At 45.6% G+C, this 23,551-nt stretch overlaps 1 protein-coding gene across 13 annotated transcripts in view; it reads right to left on the bottom strand.

The window, feature by feature from the left end:
* Nucleotides 1–8,068: 8,068 nt before the first annotated feature.
* TPD52L2 (TPD52 like 2) overlaps nucleotides 8,069–23,551 on the bottom strand; it is a 47,512-nt gene continuing 32,029 nt past the window's right edge. For 9 of the 13 annotated variants that reach the window (XM_081868054.1, XM_081868060.1, XM_081868056.1 and 6 more), the window contains 5 exons: nucleotides 21,569–21,670; nucleotides 16,026–16,052; nucleotides 13,918–13,959; nucleotides 11,420–11,468; nucleotides 8,069–9,969 (listed from right to left, as the gene is read on the bottom strand). In XM_081868054.1, the coding sequence (XP_081724180.1) occupies nucleotides 9,874–9,969; nucleotides 11,420–11,468; nucleotides 13,918–13,959; nucleotides 16,026–16,052; nucleotides 21,569–21,670 (316 nt within the window). In that variant the 3' untranslated portion in view covers nucleotides 8,069–9,873. The remainder of the gene's footprint in view (nucleotides 9,970–11,419; nucleotides 11,469–13,917; nucleotides 13,960–16,025; nucleotides 16,053–21,568; nucleotides 21,671–23,551) is intronic. The other 4 variants (XM_081868059.1, XM_081868051.1, XM_081868050.1 and 1 more) reach the window with 1 other exon arrangement.

The following is a 23,551-nucleotide window of genomic DNA, read 5'->3' as shown; positions in this document are numbered from 1 at the left end:
TTCTATCTCTCTCTCTCTCCCCCCCCCCCCCCAGTTGAGTGCATTAACTCCTAATTGCAGTTAGAATGAGGTCTCATCTCTACACCAACTTCCAGACAAAGCAACTGCAAGAAATGGCACAGAGATGGGGAGTGGAGAGAGAGAGGTATTTAGCTACATAATAATAAATTATTAAATTAAAATTTGGAATAACGAGATGTGATTGTTCAGCACTGCCTGGAAATGAAAAGTAAATATGGATTGTGCACTCTGCTTCAAGTAAAAATGTTGCAACCGCACGACCTCTGGAATGCATGGATTCATCAGCCGTGGCCCCTGGAACTTCATGGCCACTGGGACGCAATCAGGGAGCACCACCAAATAATTAAACAGATACATTATTGTCAAAAGCAGTAAAGGGACAAACCTGCTGCAATAAACAAGAACAGCTAGCACATTTGTCAAAGCTAAGCAGGGTCCGATGTGGTTTCAAATTGGATGGGAGACCACTGTTAAGAGTCGAGCTTTGCAGGGGGTGGCTGATTAGATGACTCCCTTCCATATCAGTAATTCTATGATTCTAGTCAATTGGCCTTCCAGCATGGATCTGGAGAGGTGCCATGCCTAGACTAGGCTAATCAAAATCGCAGCGGTGTTTAGAATTTGCCTTTCTCATTCTTTTTTATTAGGATTAGTGGTCCAACCATTACAAATATATTTGTAATCTTGACAACAGCCTAGTAAGGTAGGCTGCATGGTGCACTGTATGGCACAATGCACTGTATTGCATGAAAATCAGTGGCGCTTCTAAGCATACTAAGAAATCCCCTTTTGAGCTCAATAGGACTTCTGAGTGCTTACGATTGTGCTGTGAGTTTCCTGTTCTCACAGTGGCCAACCAGGTGCCTGTGGGAAACCCACAAGGAAGACCTTCTTTCCTCCTGTGGCTGCCACAACTGGTATTCAGAAGTATTATAATAATTATTATAGTTTATAATTTATACCCCGCCCATCTGGCTGGGCTTCCCCAGCCACTCTGGGTGGCTTTCAACAAAGTATTAAAATACAGTAGTCAGTTAAACATTAAAAGCTTCCCAAAAGAGGGCTGCCTTCAGATGTCTTCTAAAAGTCTGGTAGTTGTTCTTCTCTTTGACATTTGGTGGGAGGGTGTTCCACAGGGCGGGTGCCACTACCGAGAAGGCCCTCTGCCTTGTTCCCTGTAACTTGGCTTCTCACAGTGAGGGAACTGCCAGAAGGCCCTTGGTGCTAGACCTCAGTGTCAGGGCAGAACGATTAAATCCTTTATTCCTATATTTCTATATTAGATGCACTTGAAGCCAATTTAAAAAGAAGTACTGTGTATACAGTGATGCTGCACAATTGTTTTCCATTCTTGCTATTCTGAAAGCATCTGAGCAAGAAATTCAGCAAGGTGTTGAACTGTTGATGGAAGCATACCCAGAAGATAATAGACCTGAAATTTATTTAACTTTGCACTTTCACCTGTACGTGAGACAAAGCCATAGGCTTACAGCAGAGCACTCTCTGTACCATACAGACCTTTATCAAATTATATACAAGGAAACAGCAGTCACAAAATTAAAAGACGCCTGCTCCTTGGGAGAAAGGCGATGGCAAACCTAGACAGCATCTTAAAAAGTAGAGACATTACCTTACCAACAAAGGTCTGTATAGTTAAAGCTATGGTTTTCCCAGTAGTGATGTATGGAAGTGAGAGCTGGACCATAAAGAAGGCTGATCACCGAAGAATTGATGCTTTTGAATTCTGGTGTTGGAGGAGACTCTTGAGAGTCCCATGGACTGCAAGAAGATCAAACGTATCCATTCTGAAGGAAATCAGCCCTGAGTGCTCACTGGAAGGACAGATCCTGAAGCTGAGGCTCCAATACGTTGGCCACCTCATGAGAAGAGAAGACTCCCTGGAAAAGACCCTGATGTTGGGAAAGTTGGAGGGCACAAGGAGAAGGGGACGACAGAAGGCAAGATGGTTGGACAGTGTTCTCAAAGCTACCAGCATGAGTTTGACCAAACTGCGGGAGGCAGTGGAAGACAGGAGTGCCTGGCGTGCTCTGGTCCAGGGGGTCACGAAGAGGCGGACACGACTAAACAACTAAACAACAACAACATACAAGGAAAAAATTCAGGTGGCCTTTCCTAATGTGGAAGCAATCTTGCAGCTATTTCTTAGCTTTATGGTCACAAACTGCTGGGGATAGAGGAGTTTTTCAAGACTCAAAAGAATTAAAAATGATTTAAGGGCCACAATGTCTCAAGAGAGGTTGTGTACACTGAGCATTCTGCACATTGAAAGTGACAAACTTAGACAAACCAATTTTGATGAAGTTTTCTGATGTCCTTTAAAGGAGAAATTGTGAATTGCAGAATTTTAAATACCCATTGTCATCCTTGGCTTCACTAAATTTTGTTTATAACATTTCCATTTTCTTCTAGTCATGAGGTGGGGGATTGGGGCGGGGCCTCACAGGTGCAGTAGCCTAGGGTCTCTCTTCATCTAAATCCGACCCTGGATGTCCCTGAATTATAACGTTATGGGGGCTAGGAGCTTTTCTCTTTCTGATCTCTCCTGGACTTCTTTTTTTTAAAGTACTGCTTTCTCTTATGAACATAAGGCCAATCAGTTTTGTTATGACAGCAAATTAGTTTGGCCTTTTTTTGGAAGCTCCCAAATTTTTTTCAATTAGCAGTTCAGGTTCTGATGTCATTAGCCTTCAAAAATATCGTAAGAGCATTGCAAGAAGAACTTGAGATTTAAGGGGCACCACTGACATTCCTTCGCCCTAGGGCCAACTTTTCATGCAGGCAGCTGCAGCCATGCGCCGCAGCTGTCGGAGTCATGGTCCATGCACCTCTTTCAAACTCTAAAATCAGAATTAGTTGCAGATTTGTTTGGGGCTAATTATGCTCCTCCCAAGATGTCCAGGAATTGGGATCTTATCTAGTAAAGAAGAGGCGACAGGATGTTCTGGAAAGCAAAATCTCTGCCGCACAAAAAGCCACAAGGATGACACCTCTCCGGGCTGCGTGTCTCCTTCCCTCCCACCCATTGCTTAATGAGAGCATCTCTTGCTGAGCTACTTTATCATATGAAACAGTCCTGCTGGAAGAGATCAAAGCCTTGTCTCGTCGGGCACGCCATCTCCAAATGCAGTCGTGCAGAGGGACCCAGGCAATTACAAACAGGGCATGAGGAGGTTGGCTGCCTTTTATGTGTCCACAGATCTATGCTGTCTCTGCACATCGGATGTAGTCAGCATGGCAGCCTCGAGCTGCTCTTGAGTGACAGCTGTGAGCATCCTTGAGCCATTGGCTATGCTGGCTGAGGCCCAATGCAATCAGAGTCCAGCAACATCTGAAGGGCACCACATTATTTATTATTTTATGTATTAAAATTATATCTCACCCTTTCTCCCAATGGAGCCCAAGGCATCAACTCCAAATAAGCCACAAGGTAGAACATCTGTAAGAAATATTTGTGGCCATATACTTTCCTTGTCTAAAACAACCAGACTTTTAGAAGCAGACTTAAACCAGACTTTTAGAAGACATCGGAAGGCAGCCCTCTTTAGGGAAGCTTTTAATGTTTAACAGACCACTGTATTTTAATACTCTGTTGGAAGCTGCCCAGAGTGGCTGGGGAAACCCAGCCAGATGGGCGGGGTATAAATAATAAATTCTATTCTATTCTAAAACATACTTGAGACAGATACCTTAACCATTCAAACTGCTTTCATTACCCTCGGCCCTTAAGACAATTACGGTATGCCTCAGATTTGTTCTCATTTGTAAAAATGAGTTTTGAATGGAAGGAAGTCAGATTATCCTCAACCAAAGCCAGGGCCTTTTCAACACTGGCCCCAACCTGGTGGAAGAGAAGAAGAAGAGGAGTTTGGATTTGATATCCCGCTCTATCACTACCTGAAGGAGTCTCAAAGCGGTCAACATTCTCCTCTCCCTTCCTCCCCCACAACAAACACTATGTGAGGTGAGTGGGGCTGAGAGACTTCAGAGAAGTGTGACTAGCCCAAGGTCACCCAGCAGCTGCATGTGGAGGAGCAGGGAAGCTAACCCGGTTCCCCAGATTACGAGACTGCCGCTCTTAACCACTACACCACGCTGGAACGCTCTGCCTCATGAGACCAGGGCCCTGCAGGATCTGATTTCTTTCCGCAGGGCCTGTAAGACAGAGTTGTTCCGCCTGGCCTTTGGCGTGGAATTAACTTGATCCCCTCCCCCTCTTTCTTTTTCCTTTTTCCTTCTGTGAAATAGGAACTCCTATTTGGGGACTTCCCTGGCTTTTTTCTGACCCACGTAGGACCAGTCTGGATAGCTAGCCTTGGTGAAGACTTGATGTTTTCATCCCCAAAAAAGTTTTTGAGTTTCTGCTGAAATGAAGCTGCATTTTAATGTTGTATTTTAATGTTGTTTTTTAAGTTGTATTTCAATCAATTGTTTTATATCTGGTGTTAGCTGCTCTGAGTCCAGTCTTGGCTGGGGAGGGCAGGGTATGTATAAATAAATAAATAAATAAATAAATAAATAAATAAATAAATAAATAAATAAATAAATTTATTATTACTGTGGCTTGCCATTGTTTTATTGATTATAGTTTAGAAATTATTTATTGTAACTGCTGAGTGGATTTCTGTTTAACTTTTTTATGTTGATATTATTATTTGATACTATCCTAATGATTGTTGAATGTTACTTTTTTGATGTAGGTTGCTTATTTTAAAGTTTTGTTTTATCATCACATTTTTGTATTGAATTAGATTTTTATAAGATGTGCATTTTTTGTTTCTTCAGCTTGTAAACTGCCTTGAGTATTGTAAGATAGAAAGACGATATACAAATTAAAAATGATGGTGATGATGACACAACTAGACCAAGTCTCCATCAGTTTGTCCAACCACGTTTAAAGTCATCTAACAGTGCAGCCCCAACCATGTGAGTCCTGTTTAATTCAGTAAACCTTGCATGTTTTCTTTTATGCACCCTGGATCAGTGTGGCAAGTTAGCTTTGCTGTGGGACCCAGAATTCTAATATACGGAGTGAACTCAAGGTCAGTGCCTAAATTTACAGGCAAAATCCTTCCCAAGCTTAAGACAGCAGCTACTTGAAGTGTCTGCTTGTGACAGTATCTCAGGAGCCAAGGAAGCCAGTCAGACTGCTTCACACGTTTCAAGTTGTTTTTAATTGTCTTGCATTCTGCATTGCATTTTCCCTTGAGCACCGGAGGACGCAAACCTTTTTGCGGTTTTCTCTTTGTTGTCCAGGTGACTCATCTCAGCAAGTCCTGGTTCACTGTGCAGAAAGAGAATTCCAAACTGATCTCTTGTCTGTATCATAATGCTAATACACACATTTCCAAAGGAAATTTTCTCATCTGAGGGAAATCCACACTGCAGTATCAACAAGGCACTTAACCATTCTCCAGCTGCTGTGAACAGGTGCTTTTACTGGACAAGTTCTAACAATCTGTACCCAACATGCCAGGGATTAAACCTCAAAAGCCTCTGCTGTTAAAAAGGCTAATTGCAAAATTAGCTTTCGCTGTCTGCTTTCCTTTCTGCAAATGCAAATGTTTCGAAACAGCTAAGAATGTAAAAGCCCTGGTGGATCAGGCTCAAGGACCACCTCGGGTACCATCCTATTCTCACAGTGGCCAGTAAGATACCCGTGAGAAACCCCTCAAGCAGAACCCAAACGCAACAGTGATTCTTGTGCCCTTTAAATACTCTGGCATCCAATTCATTGTATTTGTAACAGACTGGTTTCGTGCCAAGTAGGCAGTCCATAGTTTTAGCACTTCAGGAGAGATCATGGGTTAACATCCCCTCCTCCTTGAACCTCACTACAAGATACATTGGACCTGCTTCCCGTATTTTCAGCTAAGCACAGAATGTTATGGTATGGGAGAAAAGTTGCTAGTTTTAGCTATGGTTTGCCTGAGCAAACTTCAAACTGTTGTTTATGATGCTTGCTTGTTAAAACTAACCATAGTTTGTCTATGTTCTGTGGACCACTAGGACGGATTACAGCAACAAGTTAAACTTAAGGCTGCCTCTGCAGACGGTTCAGAAGTTTCAGCCAGTGCAGAATTCAGCAGCCAGGTTGCTCACCGGGGCAAGATGGTTTGAGCATATTTCTTCTTCTTCTTTTGAGCATATTACACCTATGCTGGCCCAACTGCACTGGCTAGCAATTAAGTTTCAGGGCCCAATTCAAAGTGTTGGCATTGACCTAAAGGGTAAAGGGACCCCTGACAATTAGGTCCAGTTGTGGCCGACTCTGGGGTTGCAACACTCCTCTCGCCTTACTGGCTGAGGGAGCCGGCGTACAGCTTCCGGGTCATGTGGCCAGCATGACTAAGCCGCTTCTGGCGAACCAGAGCAGTGCACGGAAACGCCGTATACCTTCCCGCCGGAGCGGTACCTATTTATCTACTTGCACTTTTGTGCTTTCGAACTGCTAGGTTGGCAGGAGCAGGGACCGAGCAACGGGAGCTCACCCTGTCGCGGGGATTTGAACCACCAACCTTCTGATTGGCAAGTCCTGGGCTCTGTGGTTTAACCCACAGGGTCGCCAACCTTAAACAGCTCAGGACAATACCTCAAGGACTGCCTCTCCCCATATGAACCGACCCAGACCCTGGGTTATCATCCAAAGCCCTTCTTCATGTGCCGCCTCCACGAGAGGTCCAGTGGGTGGCAACAAGAGAACGGTCCTTATCTGCAGTTGCTAATTTGTATGCCTGGCACCTTTGTTACGTATCTTTAGACACCAGACAAAAACATTCCTCTTCTCCCAGACACTTGGCTAATTAAAAAATCTATGGCCTTTTAAACTGTACGAGTGGGGGCAGGTTTAGATCTTGTATTATGGTATGCATTTTTTTGTGTTTTTATATTGTAAACCAGCCTGTGATCTTTGGGTGAAGCATGGTATAGAAATTCAATGCATAAAGAGTTATCCTCAGTTGGCGGATTGTATTACACAAATATCTTCATCTTTGAAGTGGGGGGGGGCAGCAGGATAAATAGGAGAGGCAGTATACACAGGTGAGTCAGAAAGCTATAAAATGCAGAAGGGACAGGTGGTTTGCAACAGGCCTTCTGTGCAAACATCAGGTGTAAATATGGTGGTCGTTTCTCATTGCTACAGGATTGTTCTGATCGTCCAACATGAAATGGTCAAATGTGTGTAAGTGGCCTCTAGCTAATACTGTTTAAAGACTAAGAGATTTGACTGTTTTTCCCTTAGAGAAGATGCTTGTGTCCTCATCTCCCCGCTGGTTCCCAACAGCGTTGTACAGGGACTGGGAACCTGTGGCCCACGGGGGTCATTTTACTGGCCCCCAAGCCACCCCTGAACCAAGCCACCCACTTGGCGAGTCCCCACGCACTGTGCTAAACCAGCACAGTGCGGCACGGGGACTCGTTTCCACGGTGCCAGAAATTGCGCCTGTGCATGCGCAGGAAATCGCATCTGCGCAGATGCAGTCGCCAGAAATCGCGTCTGCACAGACACCGAAAATTGCGGTCACGTGCACTCATGCGCACCTGCGATCTGGCCCGCGGAGGGGGCTCCGCGGCAGTAAACCGGCCCAGGCAAGGTAAGCCTTGCTGACCCCTGACATTGTATATGGCCACAGAGCCTTGTGAAACCACTTCCTCTCCCTGCCTCCCCCCGCTCACTTTCCAAAGCTTTTCCCAAACCATCTGAATCACCCCTTCATTGTCGGACAACTCTCCTCTAGCCCACCTCCACTCATCAGCCAACCCCTGGCCGCCTTCATATTTCATCCGCTGCAGACAAAGGCTCCCTCACCCTGGGCTGCCATCAGTTCAGTTCAGCACCGCTGGCACAAATAAGTTGCAGTGAACAAGGGCAATCACATCAGGAGCAACCTACTGTGTCATCCATTTAGAAATGTCTGAACTCCCATTTCTGTAATGCAAGGAGGGTCACCCTAAAGCCAAGGTCAAAACCACAGGGCGCTTAGGCAGTTTCGCACCTGGTACACAAGCCCAAAGATGAAGACAGCCGTTTTGCTTTTCAAAAAAGAATATTTTATTGACAAAGTTCCCCCCCGTAGTCACCTGTACAGGAGAAACAGTTCAGTCTGTGTTCTAACAGCTCCCCGGTCCCAGTGGCACCGCTTTCCCCACCCAACACGGGTGCCTACTTTACCCTTGAACGAATTCCAGCAAATGATACCCCCACACCCTGCAGATTCTCTCATCCGTTGTGCCAGGTCAACACGGCGTGGTCACCATCCACAGGCAACACAGGACACAGGGAGAGTTCTACAATCAGCACGTTAAGTGTTGAAACTTGCTTCTCGGGGGGCAGCTGGGCAGGAGGGGTCAGATAAGAGCTTGAAGCCTTCTGGGGGCACCAAGGCCTTGAAGCAAAACAGCTTTATTGATATGTACTTAGGGCACTGCTGAAGTCCCACTGAGCCTCTAAGGCACAGAAAGGTTTGGATAATTTAAGAGGCACCTCTGCCTTAGAACTAAGGGGTCAGGACAGTGGAAGGTTGCAGCCTTTTTTGGAAGGAGGAGCAGACACACCACATACTAGAGCTCCTAGCATTGAGTGAAAACAGAGCCAGGAATCGGTGGCAAGTGCTGCAAACAAAAGGAGATCAGAGGTGGAGCTCTTTGTCATCACATAAAGTGTACAAAGTATTTTAAGGAGGTTCCTGGTAGGAGAACCAAACCGAGAGAGAGAGAGAAGGAGCCCTCCAGGATAGCTCTCTTGTGCTGCGATCAACATGTCCTTCCTTAATCTGATTAAATGGGTGGACTAAGAAAACAGAGGCATAAACCCAGAGGCAGAGAAGCAAGTTCCACACACTCAGAAGAGAGAGAGAGAGCAAAAGCAGGCATGTGCACCGTCACGCACCGATGAAATGAACACAAGACCAGCACATCCGCATGCGATTACTATGGTAGGATGCAGAACTCCAGTGCTTAACCCCTTCCCTCCCCCCCTCAAAAAAGAATTCTTTGCGCTTTTGAGATATAAAAAAGGTTATAAACCAGTAAAGCAGGTGGTGATGTAAGGCTTGTGTTTCAGCTTCCGCATTCAAAGGTAGATTGCCCCTAAATGTCGATGCTAAAAGCTGGTATGTTCTGAAGTCCACTGCATTCCAAAAAAATAAAGGTTCTGAGATTCATTAAAGCTAGAGAATCAGTGTAGCAAAGCTAGGCAGTCGCTAAATAGAGGCTCTAAATATCTTCTATCACCCCCCTCCCCTGCTTCCCGGAAGAAACCCCCCCCCCCAAACCTGGTTATGTATCTTAAGTGGAAACTGCAGGCTTCCAAAGCTTTCCTGGTGCTTCCAATCGCAGAGAAAGCCACGATAGCAGGAAGCTGTTTAGCTATATGCAGAGGAGAAGATGGAGCAGTAATCGAGAGAAGCTCCCTGTGCAGCTAGCGGCATCTGAGAACTATTCTTTCTACATGACATACAGAATTTTTTTGCCCGCACATTAGAGGGGGTCGGGGTGGGAGGAAAGAGTGCAGGACTCTGGTGCCAAAAAATAAAGGGGGTGTTTTGGGCCAGGGTTGCAGAATCCTCATTGCTGGCGTCTTCCAAAAAAGGCAGCACAGCAATGTGTTCCATCTAGAAACCTTTTTAGTGTAAAATATATAAGTGTACAAAACACTGTGTGTTCACTTTATTGGACCTGAAGAATCCAGCAGCAAAAGAACGTCTACATATATGATGTATGGATCTCTCTCGTCAGAGTGGGACCTGCGGCCCAGGAACCTTTTCCTTTCGTCTTGCATGTTGGGAAGAACAAGGGGCGAGGCTCTGGCAGTCATGCACCATGGATGTAGACTTAGAAAGGCGCGTTGTCTTGGGAGGGCTTGTCGCCAGATGCTGATGGGGAGTGGAGCTCATCGGTGCCGTTGTCTTTGCCGCCCACAACTTTGGACTGGACGAAAAGGAAGGAATGGGAACAGGTGAGAGCAGGAAGCAGTGGGCAGGACTGCAGAGGTTCTGTGCAACAACTTCCAGTTGCGCAAGGGAGCTTCCCCTCCCTTCTGCTTCCCCCGAAACTGGATTGGGGTGAGGTGTGCCACCTCATGAGAAGAGAAGACTCCCTGGAAAAGACCCTGATGTTGGGAAAGATGGAGGGCACAGGGAGAAGGGGACGACAGAGGACGAGATGGTTGGATAGTGTCTTCGAAGCTACAAACATGAGTCTGACCAAACTGCGGGAGGCAGTGGAAGACAGAAGTGCCTGGCATGCTCTGGTCCATGGGGTCACGAAGAGTCGGACACGACTAAACGACTAAACAACAACAACAACGTGCCCCCAGAACACAGCACGGGGAGAGGAGAGGGAGGACCATTGCAGCTGGCAAGCGGAACTGCTTGCATGATCGGAACATTTGTAATAGCGCGTTGAATTCCACCCAGCGTCTGAAGGAAGGACCGTTGGGTGTGGAGCACACTTCCACCCACAGACAAGCCATCATGCCCTCTATCTAACCTTTGCTCTCTTAGTGGTCTGCCATGCCCTGTCTGTGACCTTTGTCCCCTTTGTTATACAGTGGTACCTCGGATTAAGTACTTAATTCATTCTGGAGGTCTGTTCTTAGCCTGAAACTGTTCTTAACCTGAAGCACCACTTTAGCTAATGGGACCTCCTGCTGCTGCTGCGTCGCCGAAGCACGATTTCTGTTCTCATCCTGAAACAAAGTTCTTAACCCGAGGTACTATTCTGGCTTAGCAGAGTCTGTAACCTGAAGCGTATGCAACCTGAAGCGTCTGTAACCCGAGGTACCACTGTACATTGTTCAAGGGGAAAATGACGCGGTGGAAACAGGTGCCAAAATAACTTTGTACCACCCCTCAATCTCGGGATTGGAAGATGTGTAAAGGTCACAGTCCAAAATGTATCTGACTGGTTTTGCATATTGTGCTAATAAAAAAAGCCTCAGCAGAGCTAGCTGGCAGCTTGCTTATGAACAGCTCACCTGCATTACCAACTCCTGCCTCATGTCCTTCACTTCAAGCGTCATTTGAACCCTTGCCCTCCCCACATTCTATCTTTCCTGTGCACAAACCTTTGTACAGAAGCTAGTTCCCAGTTCCCTCACTCTAGAGTGTGACCAAGCAATATAAAAACAGGATGGGACTCAGCGGACAGGAGGACAGGTTCTTAATGGCAGAGGCGGCTGCCCCCACCTACACCCCCTTTCTCATCCAAGGAGGCTTTTCATTCACTCATGTGTCTCTCTCCCTGGTTTTGCAATATGCAACCTCTCCCGTGGCACACACCCAGCCAGTTATGACAGTGGACATCTTGCTTGTCTAGCAGAAACGTGTCGATCCTAAAAACACCGTGGCTTCGTACTGTGTCATGGGAGGGAAATTACCTTTATGGTTCCAACGCGGTCTTCAAAAGACTTGAAGGTTGCAGAATTTCTTAAAGGAAAAAGAGGAAGAAGCAAGTGAGAAAATAAAACTGCACAGGCATATTAGAAAATTGAATTCCGTTTTGAGGCAGGCAGCTAGCTTTGCTGGTGGAGAAACATCTACGGACCCCCCCAAAGCACTCATGGCCCCTGAAAAGTTTGGCTCAACCACAGCTGCTGTAAATTCCTGGTTCTGCTACCAACATTCACCAACCTGTTTCAGAGATGATTTCTGCACCCAACTGCAGAGGAAGTCAGTATAAAAAACTACTTGGCAGCTTTGAATTAGGGGTTCCAACCAGAGAACATCCTAAAGTAGCGCGCACACACACACACACACACCTACACAACGTCCCCTCCTCCCCAAAATGAAAAAGAGAAAAATCAAATATCAAGAGACCCGGGAACACACAAAAAAAATTCAGTGGAATTAGTTCAAAAGTATCTCAATTGCCTCCAGTCGTCTTCAGATAGCTCGGTTTGGAGGACAGCTTACCAAGATAAGTTGCCAAACTTTCATAACTAAAAAGTCAAGTTCCCAAAGTAGGCTGAGATGGTGTAACTGATAGAAACTGCTGCTTGCCTTCTATCACTGTGCCATTGAGAGCGTGCTCACTTATGGCTTATGTGTGTGGTACGGAAGCTGTACTACCCAGGACAGGATGGGGTTGTGCAGAGTTGTGAAGGCAGCAGAGAGCATTGTTGGCTGCCCACTCTCCACCTTAGAGCAGATTTATGCCACAAGGTGCCATAGGAAGGCACTGGACATAATAAAAGATCCATCACATCCTGGTCACTGTCTCTTCGAGCTCCTGCCGTCGGGACGGAGATACAGGACGATGAAGACAAGAACGAGCCGTCTCAAGAACAGCTTCTTCTCCAGAGCGATCTCGGCCCTGAATGGGAAACCTGGACTTTGAAAGTCATCTAATCTTCCTTGCTGTATTATACTGTATTGTTTTAATTAGTGTTTTTATAGTTGTTCTGATTTTGTGTGGAGTGCCCTACCTGGGTGGATGGAGCAGCCAAGTAATTTTCGTTGTCCCCGAGAGGGGGCAATGACAATAAAGATATCTATCTATCTATCTATCTATCTATATTTGTTTATTACATTTATATACCACCTCTCTCTTCCAAGGATCTCAAGGTGGTGTACATGGTTCTCCACATTTCATTCCATCCTCATGACAACCCTGTGAGGTAGGTTAGGCTAAGAGACAATGACTGGTCCAAGGTCACCCAGTGAGCTTCATGGCTGAGTGGAGATTCAAACCCTGCTCTCCCAGTCTAACAATCTGACCATTATGCCACATGGCTATGGGCCCGAGATACCTTGCTTCAAATCCCCTGGCCGCAAAGCCCACGGGCAAGTCATGATCTCTCAGCCTATCCTACTTTCAAAGCAGGCCGAGGCACCAGCTATTGAAATAGACTTAGTCATGGTTGAGAAGATGTCCCCGTAGATGTGTCCTTGAGCCATAAGAAAGCTTTGCAATGGCCATTTCAAAAAAACTAGAACTGTATAATACAATGTGAACCAGCCATCAAACACAGGAGCTTAAAAGTAGTTTCATCAGCCTTGATGTTAGCACTCATTCAGCTCTGGCGACTTCTGTTTCAGTGTATCTGAAGAAGTGTGCATGCACACAAAAGCTCACACCAATAACAAACTTAGTTGGTCTCTAAGGTAGTACTGGAAGGAATATTTTTATTTTGTTTCGAGTGGACAGTGATTGATTCTGAAAAAGTAGTTTGCCAGGCCCACCAGTTGAAAGTGATCCATCGCACAGAACCACATTTGTGGGTTGATTTTTTAAAAGCATTGTCTACATAAAGCTGATTTGGGGAACCACCTTAGTTAATATCTATAGACTGAAGATTCATTCCTATTAATATCCACTGACCGGCCAGCCCACTGTTCTTTTGCAGCAGGCAAGACAGAATGAAATATTTTAAAAGCAAAGCAATCTAACTGGGTCCTGAGGGTGGCAAGTGGCTGTTTGGGGATGGGGGGGGGGGGAGAGGAGAGGAGCTTTTCGGTGGTGATGCCAGGACTTCACGACACCCTCCCCAGAGCACCTTGCCTCGCACTTTCTTCAATGTATTTTAAGCACCAGTCAGATACCTTCGTTTTCTTGCTGTCATTTTTTGTCTCTGTGCCACAGGATTTGCAGCCGCTCACATTTTTATGGATTTGCACTTTTACCCTGTATTTTATATTTTGCAATGTTTGTAACTGCATGTTTGTTAGCCGCCGTGAAAACCTTGTTGACAGGCAGGACATAAATATCCAAATTATTAACAATTCACAATACACGATTCACAATACACAATTCCCTCTGAGGGGTCACACTGCTGTGCCTCCCCATCACCACATCACCCCATACATTTAGAAGAGACAGAGTCACCCTTAGGCAAATATGGGACTTGCAAAAGAGACGGGGCTTTTGCTACTTTACCTCATAGCTGGCATACTTATCGAGTGACGAATGGAGTAGCTGCTACTCGGAAGCATTAAGGGGAAAGGAGGAACATATTAGAAGCAGTTAAAACCCTGGAAGCCGCCACACCCGGTTGCCCCCATCCACACAGCGCCATGACAAAACCGCAAAGCATTTTGGGAGACTTCCTTTGTGGAGAACTGAGTTTCGGGGGCACAAATTGCATAGCTCCTCTGTTCCTTCCTCGACAGGCCACCACAGCTGAAAATGCAACCTTTTACAAGCAGGCTCTCCAAGGTTCTGAAACCCCCCACCCATGAAAGACGCCCCCTCCAAAGTGTGCCAGAGGTTTATAACTAAAAGCAAAGGAACCTACTGTTCTGCCCAAACAGCCAGGCTGTCTGTCGACTAGTAAATAGATACAAAACGCCACTGCTGATCTTGATTCAAATCAGCCTAGGAAGAGGAGTATCTAAAACTGGGGTCCCCCAATATAGTACCTTTGGGCACTAAAGCATCCTGGGAGGGGTCTGGAGGGGGGGTTCTTTGCTTCCTGGAGGATGGTCTGCTTTTTGGGCTATGTAGGGGTTTAAAGGTAAAGGGACCCCTGACCGTTAGGTCCAGTTGCGGATGATTCTGGGGTTGCAGCACTCATCTCGCTTTACTGGCCAAGGGAGCCGGCGTACAGCTTCCAGGTCATGTGGCCAGCATGACTAAGCCGCTTCTGGCAAACCAGAGCAGTGCACGGAAACACCGTTTACCTTCCCGCCGGAGCGGTACCTATTTATCTACTTGCACTTTGATGTGCTTTCGAACTGCTAGGTCGGCAGGAGCAGGGACCGAGCAACGGGAGCTCACCCCGTCACGGAGATTTGAACCGCCGACCTTCTGATTGGCAAGCCCTGGGCTCTGTGGTTTAACCCACAGCGCCACCCGCGTCCCATGTAGGGGTTTAGCCTGGGTCTTTTGGGGAGTGAAAGGCTCTGAGCATTGCCAGTTTTCCTCCTGCGAAATGGGTATTTTGTGGCACCCGCAGTGGTTTCCGATTCCCAAATGCACTCCTGGGCTTAAATGGGTTGGGGACTCAAAAGCATCCACTGGTGTTGCTGCACCTTGGAGAGCAAGCGTGACGGACACACAGCCCTCCAGTCTGCAACTCCAATTCAGACCTATCCAAAGCAACCAGTGGCTAGGGATGGGTGGTGGGGTCTGCAGGCACCAGGTTCCCCTCCAACATGAACAGGACATGTCACCACCCAGAGGAGCTTAAAGTCCAGCATCCCACATTACAGGAGCAGGCTGGATGTTGAGCTGCAGCAATACTGCCTCTGGTCAAAAAGCCAAAGCCGCCCACACAAGCACCAATTCATTTTAATTCAAGGGAAAGCCTTTTAATACTTTGCTCTGCCCAAGAGACGCATCTGGCCCACAACCAAGCCCTGGAGTGGCCTCTGTTTAAAAAAAAGGGGGGGGGAGGCAGGGCAGCACACAATGCTGTCGACACAGCAAAGGCATTCAGATGGCTTTTGCAGCACTAGGTTTCCGAACACCGCAACTTGCCTTCAGTCTAAAGCCATCAGTGGAAAAGGAGAGCAGCTAAAAGCATGTGATGAACCCGCACAGTTGTGACACTTAGGTGTAAAAAAGCTGCCTTTGTCTGGGGAGGAGCAAAGGTCCGGTTTGCCCAGCACCGTCTATTGTAGGCCAACTGGTTGTTGTTGTTCTCAAGTGTCTTCCCAGCCATTTTATCTGGCCCCCCATCTGAGCCAAGTTGTGGAACGAAGCCAAAGGAAAGCTGTTCAGGCTCTTCTGTTGTGTCAAACCAGTTCTTGCGTTTAGCATGACCACCCCAAAAAGGCATTTGGGAGCATGTATGCGTGAGAGATTAAGCAGCCAATAACCTCTCCTTTTTTAAAGAGGGAAAATCAGAAGCTTTTGGCTCTGAGCTCATTGGAAGGATACTGGCAGCATCTATAAATGGCTCTGGAGGGCTGGAGTGTTATGTGGCCATTTGTGGTTCCCAATCCCTTTCCTTTCAACTGAAAGTGAGTCTCATGTGTATGCCTCGGAAAACAACCTTGTTTAACCAGATTCCTTGCAGATATCCCTTTTGAACAGAGTCTTACCTAAAGGAATGTGAGAAGGGATGGGCCCTGGAGGAATCCAATGGCAGCAGGAAAGGAAAGCAGTGAAAGAGGCGATTAGTTGCAAATTCCCACACCAACCAGTACAACACAACACTTAAGAGATCCCAAAGGAACCCATCTAAAGACTAACAGAAAGAGAGCAAGCAGTGATTTCAGGAAAGGTTAGGAACATAGGAAGTCAGACCATTATACAGAGTCAGACCATTGGTACACCAAGTCCAGCACTGTCTTCACAGACTGGCAGCAGCTCTCCAAGATTTCGGGTGGGGTACATTCCCAGCCCTACATGGAGATGCTCAGGATTGAACCTCGTAGCTAATGCATGCAAAGCAGATTACTTGCCACTCCAAGCTCCAGCCTGCTATATTCCTGGCACTGGGCACTGACCATGCGAGCATTAAGCCACGCTAAATTAACTTGCCGTTTATTACATCATTAAGCATGTGGCAAACCCTCATAGGTAAACAGATACGCTTGCCAACTTTTTATCCAGAGGCACTGCTAACTGGTTAAACCTGACTCCTTTAATCCACCTGTATTTACTAGGTGGCCAGTGGGTCAATTTTACCAGACCCACAGATCACACAGCAGGGAGTTGCTCCCAGAAAAGAGAGAAGAAGCATCTCAGACGCAAGTGTGCCTGGGAGGAAAACAACCACGATGAACTACTGTGTAAATCCTGCCTGGAGAGTGAAAACCTCCACCTCTCTAAGAGGCTAGAGAGAGAGGGGTTTCATTTTAACACGCTATGGAGAGTTCTGTATCTAGCCCTTCAGGGTAGAAATCTACAACCAGATAATGATTTTCAACTTTGTAGAGAGGGGCTTTGCATTTCGAGGGCTGCATGTCCTCCAGCCACGAATGCATAACACACTATCTGGGTTCAATTGACTTTTACTTAGTACACCACCAAAAATTAATCTCCAGCTTTGCCAATACAGTGATACCTCGGGTTACCAACAGTCCTGCGTATGAACGCTTCGGGTAACAAACTCCACAAACTTGGAAGTAGGGGTCCTGGGTTGCAAACTTTGCCCTGGGATACGAACACAATCCGCTTCCGGGGCTGCGGGAGGCCTTTGTAGGGAATGCGCACCTCTGGTTAAGAACGCTTCTGGTTAAGAACGGACTTCCGGAACAAATTAAGTTCGTAACCCAAGGTACCACTGTATGTAAAGGTAAAAGGTAAAGGGACCCCTGACCATTAGGTCCAGTCGTGGCCGACTCTAGGGTTGCGGCGTTCATCTTGCTTTATTGGCTGAGGGAGCTGGCGTACAGCTTCTGGGTCATGTGGCCAGCGTGACTAAGCCACTTCTGGAGAACCAGAGCAGCGCACAGAAACACCGTTTACCTTCCCGCCAAAGCGGTACCTATTTATCTACTTGCACTTTGATGTGCTTTCAAACTGCTAGGTTGGCAGGAGCAGGGACTGAGCAACGGGAGCTCACCCCGTCACGGGGATTCGAACCGCCGACCTTCTGATTGGCAAGTCCTAGGCTCTGTGGTTTAACCCACAGCGCCACCCGCGTCCCTACCACTGTATGTAAGGGCTGCTATATTTCTCTTTACACTTCCTTTCAAGCCAGGCACGAAACAGATATTGGTAACAGCCAGGCTCTATCTTTCATGACCGGGAACCAGCATTTGCTTCTTCATCCCAGAATCCTACAGGCAACCAAGTCCATCCGCATCTTCAGATTAGTGTCTAAATGCAGACCTCAAGACTTCAAAATGCAGAGTTATTACTATTACTATTTCTTCATGTTTCCCCTCATTCTCCCAACCCCTAAGATTTTGTGCACAATTTTGAGAAATTTCAGTTGGCTTTAATAAGACACACTGCCTAAGTATGGATTTTGGAAGGGGCTGACACCATTGTACCAAGAGGTTCAAGGACACCCTAATGAAACAGAAGAGTTTAGATCAGGGGTAGGCAACCTAAGGTCCGGGGACCGGATGCGGCCCAATCGCCTTCTCAATCCGGCCAGTGGATGGTCCGGGAATCAGTGTGTTTTTACATGAGTAGAATGTGTCCTTTTATTTAAAATACATCTCTGGGTTATTTGTGGAGCATAGGAATTTGTTCATTTCCCCCCAAAATATATAGTCCGGCCCCCCACAAGGTCTGAGGGACGGTGGACCAGCCCACGGCTGAAAAAGATTGCTGATCCCTGGTTTAGATCCTTAACCGCTTCTCTTAAGTCATGTGAGTGGGATTTGGCAGCATGCTCAAAGCATCTTTTTTCTGCCCCCAATTTCTCACAAGCTGTAGAGCGGCAAGGAGAAAATGCAAGTCAAGGTCCGGTAGCCAGAAATTGAGTGCAGCAGTGTCAGAGTTAAGAGGACTGAGAGTCCAAAGGACTCTGTTCCAAATGAATATTGGGAGAACAGCTGTTATGAAATCCCGCATCCCAAAATGTCCAGTACGATTTGGCCCAATTTGCATTGTACATAAAAGTTTGATGATAGTGGCCCCTTGTTTTCAAGAGAGATCGTGAAAACCATGCCATTTGCCAATGCTGCAAGGCCGTTAATTCCATTCATTAAAAAAAAGATTAGCAGAGGCGTCTCTACTGGGGCTTTTCACAACAGTTAGCTAGCTAAGATGGGTTGGATCCAGAGGAAGTTATGTCTCAGTTTGGTTCCATTTATTTCAGTAGAACTGAAACTTCAGTGACTAAACTTACCAAGTTGGACCCTGAGGAAGTTAAATCAGATTAGATACTATAGAAAATATACAGGCAGTGCGTCAAGGTTGAAGGCTTATCCAGCAGGTGTCTGCGAGGTTCAAGGAGATTGTTGTTGCTTAGATCTGACCAAGACCTTGTCCCTTCATCAATTACCTTTCCCCTTACTTGGAGCAGCCAAGGTGGAAAATTTCATCCATGAACACACTTCAAAGCACACCAGCAAAACAAAGGAATGCAGTTTTCTTCTTAAGAAAATAGCATAAAAAGAGCAGCATCTCTAAGGCACATAGCAGAGATGAATGAGGCTGAACAGAGAGGAAAAAACCTCTTCTGCCCAAAGGAAAGAGGTTCACTGCAAAACACCAGTTTCACTCCTTTGAGTCTCTGATCACATAAGTCAAGCTTCGTGGCACAAGTCTGCCTTTCATTTGAGGGAATTGGTTCGGTAAGGACTAGGAAAAGAGCCTCTATGGACATCAGGATGAGACCTTGCAGAAGGAGGCAGCTTCTCTCTCCCACTTGTTTGACTGCTGCTATCTGGGGCAGAGAAAATCACACGCAGCAGTACTTTATTGACATTTAACTAGACATTACCAGGGTGTGGGAAAGAGGAGACCACAAATTATCTGTCCTAACTAAGTTTCAACCACACCTTTGTTATGATGTGGATTGAAAGTTTTTTCTCTTTGAGGATAAACTACCAAAGTCTCCATTTATCACATTACGCTAAGTGGCTCAGAGCATTGCTCTGCTTTCTTCATTAGTCTAGCCACGAGTTCTATTCCTACTTTCTTTCAGATCCTGTGTGATTTGGCCACAATGACTCCGTACCATGATGACAAATACGTTACTTTTTTAAGGACCACTGCTTTGTGGTTCAAAGGTTTGATAACCTGCATGAACATTGAAATGCTTCTTTAAAACACACAGAGAGAGACCTAATCAATGTCTTTGCTATTCACACTGTAGATGCCACGTTGAAATTTGTGAATTTCAGGAAGTCGACCATGCAAAACTAAAATAGCAAACTAGGTTCTTAATAACCTTGGGGGGGGGGAGGCATGGGTTTTGTTTGCAAGCTGTATCAGTTCCAGGAAAATGTTATCAAGACCAACGCATTTATGAAATAATTCTCTGGGACATTTAAGCAAGCATGTTGCTTTTGGTAAGAAAACGGTGCTATCTGCTAACTCGAAGAACAACACACACACAAATACACACATAACCACAATGTACTAGAGGTGGCAATAGTCCTGAAAGTGCTATTATGTGATCAGAGTTTATATCAAGCGCTTACCACCCAGATATTCCCAGCCAGAGAGGGAAAGGAGAATGTCTGAGAAGAATCAATGTTGCAGTGAATACAAGGGCTCAATTCTACGTTAAGTACTATTAACACATTAAGCAGTTGATGTATACAATATAGTGTAGCACAACACAGCTTGCATTTATAAAAATTCTCAAAGCGTAAGGATTGAAGGGGAATCATTTGCTGTCCTGTATTTCATAAATAAGTGTGAACCTACCCTGTGAACCTTGGATAACTTCCATATTCTCTTGACCAAACTAAAGTGGCAACTTCACTTGTTGTAAGTTAATGCTAGTGGTGCATTAAATGGGCATACAGCATTTAAATAAGACTTCATGTGTCTTCATGGGGAAATGTAGTGTTAGGCTTCTAGTCAGCTTTTAGCCCTGTATTTAGACTACCACCAGTTCAGTTTAAGATGAAGGCTGAATGAGTTTCCAAACCAGAAACTGCATCCTTCAACAAACCCTACACAACTATCACCTGATTGCAGGCTACCAAAGTTTGGAGCACATAGACAATTTGCAACAGAGCTGAACTCTAGTGAAAGTCTAAACATTTAGGGGATGTTTTGATTGTTTACTTATAGGCCGCTTTTTCACAATGAGATTGCCCAAACTGGCTTACAGCAAACATCAAAATATAGAGCCTTTGAAATACAAATATGCAAAATATAGAACATGTCAGTAAATAAATAAAAAAGCCTAAACCAATTTGGCAAACAGAGAATAAATTCAATATTACACACACACACACAAAAATTCTAGGCTTAAGTACATAAATACAACACTAAACAAGAGTTAACCAGCAATGAAGTTTTTGGTACTGGTCTTGCTGCACTCCCAAGAGGGGAGGGGTAAGTCCACAACCCAAGTTCTCACTGAACCCATGAACAAACAGGATTAGACCATCTAATGGGTTAAATGGGTCGTCCCCCCAACTGACCACTTAAATAATCAAGCTTATAAAACATTAGGTGTGTAACAAGCAGAGAAATCTACGCCAAACAAGTGTTATTAAGTTCTGGACACAAGTTCTAAACTTTGTTCCTTATACTGTAGTAGTATTACACAAGCACATGTGTAGGCAACGGACATTATAGAAATCAAAAAAATCCTCTGTAGTTTTTCATCTCAGAAAAGCAGTGAAGCAAAAAAGAAAAGAAATCAAAGAATTTGTTTAAAAGATCAGTTTATGTTACATTATAGCGTCTGGCGGTGGGGGACCTGCTTCTAAAATAACACTAACTGCAAATTCCTCAGAACTAAGGGGAACATTGCTTTTATCAGATATCAATAGGGCATTATTATTTTATTTTTTTAAGGAGAGGCCACCAAGGAAAGGCCATTCTTGGCTTCAGAGAAAATGTAAGTGAAACAGGCAGTCAAACATTCGGCACCTCTCGCCCCTGTAACTGGAACCAGTTAATAATACCAGGGCTGTTAGATACTGATTGCTACTGTTGCACTGGGAGAAATACTCAACTTCCTTTCCCTTTGAAGCAAATATAGCGCAAAAATTACCTCATGTCTCCAAGCTTCCGGCTGATCACAGAACCCACGTTGGAAAGGGCAGCCGAAGTCTTCTGCCCTGCCTGCGAGAGAGTTTCCTGCGTCTTCTTGTAGCTAGGCAAGAAAAACAAGGCTTGTTAGCAGCTGAAGACGGCAATTAAGGAAGGACGATGCGGCGCTAGGGGAAAAGGCAGCTGGTGTCTGGCAAACAGGGCTCTTGTGGATAAGGGAGACAGCGGCACTTCTGACCAGGGTCTCATTGTGCGCAAGCATCACTTGAGGGTCATCCATCTTCATTCCTAAGCACCATGCAGCTGTGGTTAAAACAGGGCATACGCAGCTGTAAGTGACACTGGCACACATCTTCAGAGGCATTTACTGAAACTAAAAGACTTCAATGAATAAGTGAGAATGGCTGGAAAGCTGTTCAGCTGGTTCCCAGTGCAATGATGGATTTAAAGCCTTTTTGCACAGAAGCAGCGAAGTTGTTTCTTTAACATATGCCTTTACTAACAGTGCTGATTTTTAAAAAATAAAATCTCACTGCACAGGGCTAGAAGCGTTTTCTCACTGCAAGTCGGTCAAATTGCATTTGGGCCATTCGTTCTCCTTACAACCCCCGGCTTTTCCCTTGCGCCCATATTAAAAAAAGAGGATTTCTCATCTACCCAGAAATTACAAAGCAGCCCCCATCGCCCCCGCAAAAAAAGCTTTCAGCTGGCGACAGCATTAGAAATTTAGAAGGAACAGTTAACAGTGACAAGTTAATTCAGAAAAGAATCAGCCTTGCTTCTGCTATGTAAGGAAAATGTTTCCCATCAGTTACCATTAACATTGCTATTTTAAAACAGGGACAATAGCAACACACTCCAAAGAATTGAAGTACCCATTTCTGGGACAGTTTTCTGCCATCAATCCAAAGACTCAGATGGCACAGTCTTTATGTTTTAGTTCTAAACACAGTATTTCAGTCCCTACTGAGCAAGCCACTAACATCCCCAGAAAAAAATCAGTGCACAGAGGGAACAGATTACAGCCAAGCACCTTTTAAACTCTTCCCCTGATAGTTAAAGCTGGAATTCTGCATGCAATAGCAACCTAAACTCAGTGGGACTTGTCCCTCATCAGCCACGTACAAGATAAGGCTATTCGCATTGCCATTAATTAGGATAGCATTTTTTTGTATACAAACAGCCATCGCTGGTGGTGAGTATATTCCATATCCTAACGAAGTAAGCTGTTGCACAGTGAATCCTCAAACTCACTGCCCCGGGCTCTCGTGTGCTAGCTAAGATCACTTCTAGTATCAGAGCCAAGCTGGAGAGAAAGCTCAGACTGTGCTCCATGGAGAGGCAAGACTTGTTCTCGCCCGTGAACCCGGGCCTGCGATTCCTTCCTCTGAAAAATTATTTATTATCTAATTATTAAATCTGCACTGCAGCCTTCTTCCCAAAGGTGCCCAGTTCTCATTGAGGCTGGCAATTCTTGTGTGTAACCTGGGCTACTTTAGATTTACAGGTGGGTCCTCACTTTGAAGCTTAATAGCTAAAAGTAGTGCTCCAGTAGGAACACACCCGTTGAAAACAAACCTGCCAAGAAGGCTAGACCCACCCCGATTTTCTATGTAGAGGGTCTGAGATGTGAGCCACAGCTGCATCCTCAAGGGCCAAGGCCATTTTACTTGCTTCTTTGTTTAAAGTATTGCCAGTTTCATTAAACATGGCTGCAGCTATCCCAGGTATTGCTCCTCAGTTGTTTAAAAGGGCACGTGAATGTCATTTGTCTTCTTCAGCATTCTCCTGCCCTACATTAGGTGTTAAGATACTGCAAGGGTCGGCTGGGGACGACTTAGCAAGACCAGCTGTCATGTAGCTGTACCTATTATTCACCCTGACACCAAAAGCACCCCCTGATTACAGTCCAACAAGTTCCTAACCAATTGTCCCCCCAAACGGGGGGTATAATCATCTGAAGGGGTAGGCTAGCAGCATCCGG

The sequence above is a fragment of the Podarcis erhardii genome (genome assembly GCF_964252035.2).
Source record: "Podarcis erhardii genome assembly, chromosome: 6".
In the NCBI taxonomy this organism is placed as follows: Eukaryota; Metazoa; Chordata; class Lepidosauria; order Squamata; family Lacertidae; genus Podarcis; species Podarcis erhardii.
The sequence above is the reverse complement of the archived record's forward strand: the minus strand, read 5'-3'. Positions and strand labels throughout refer to the sequence as shown.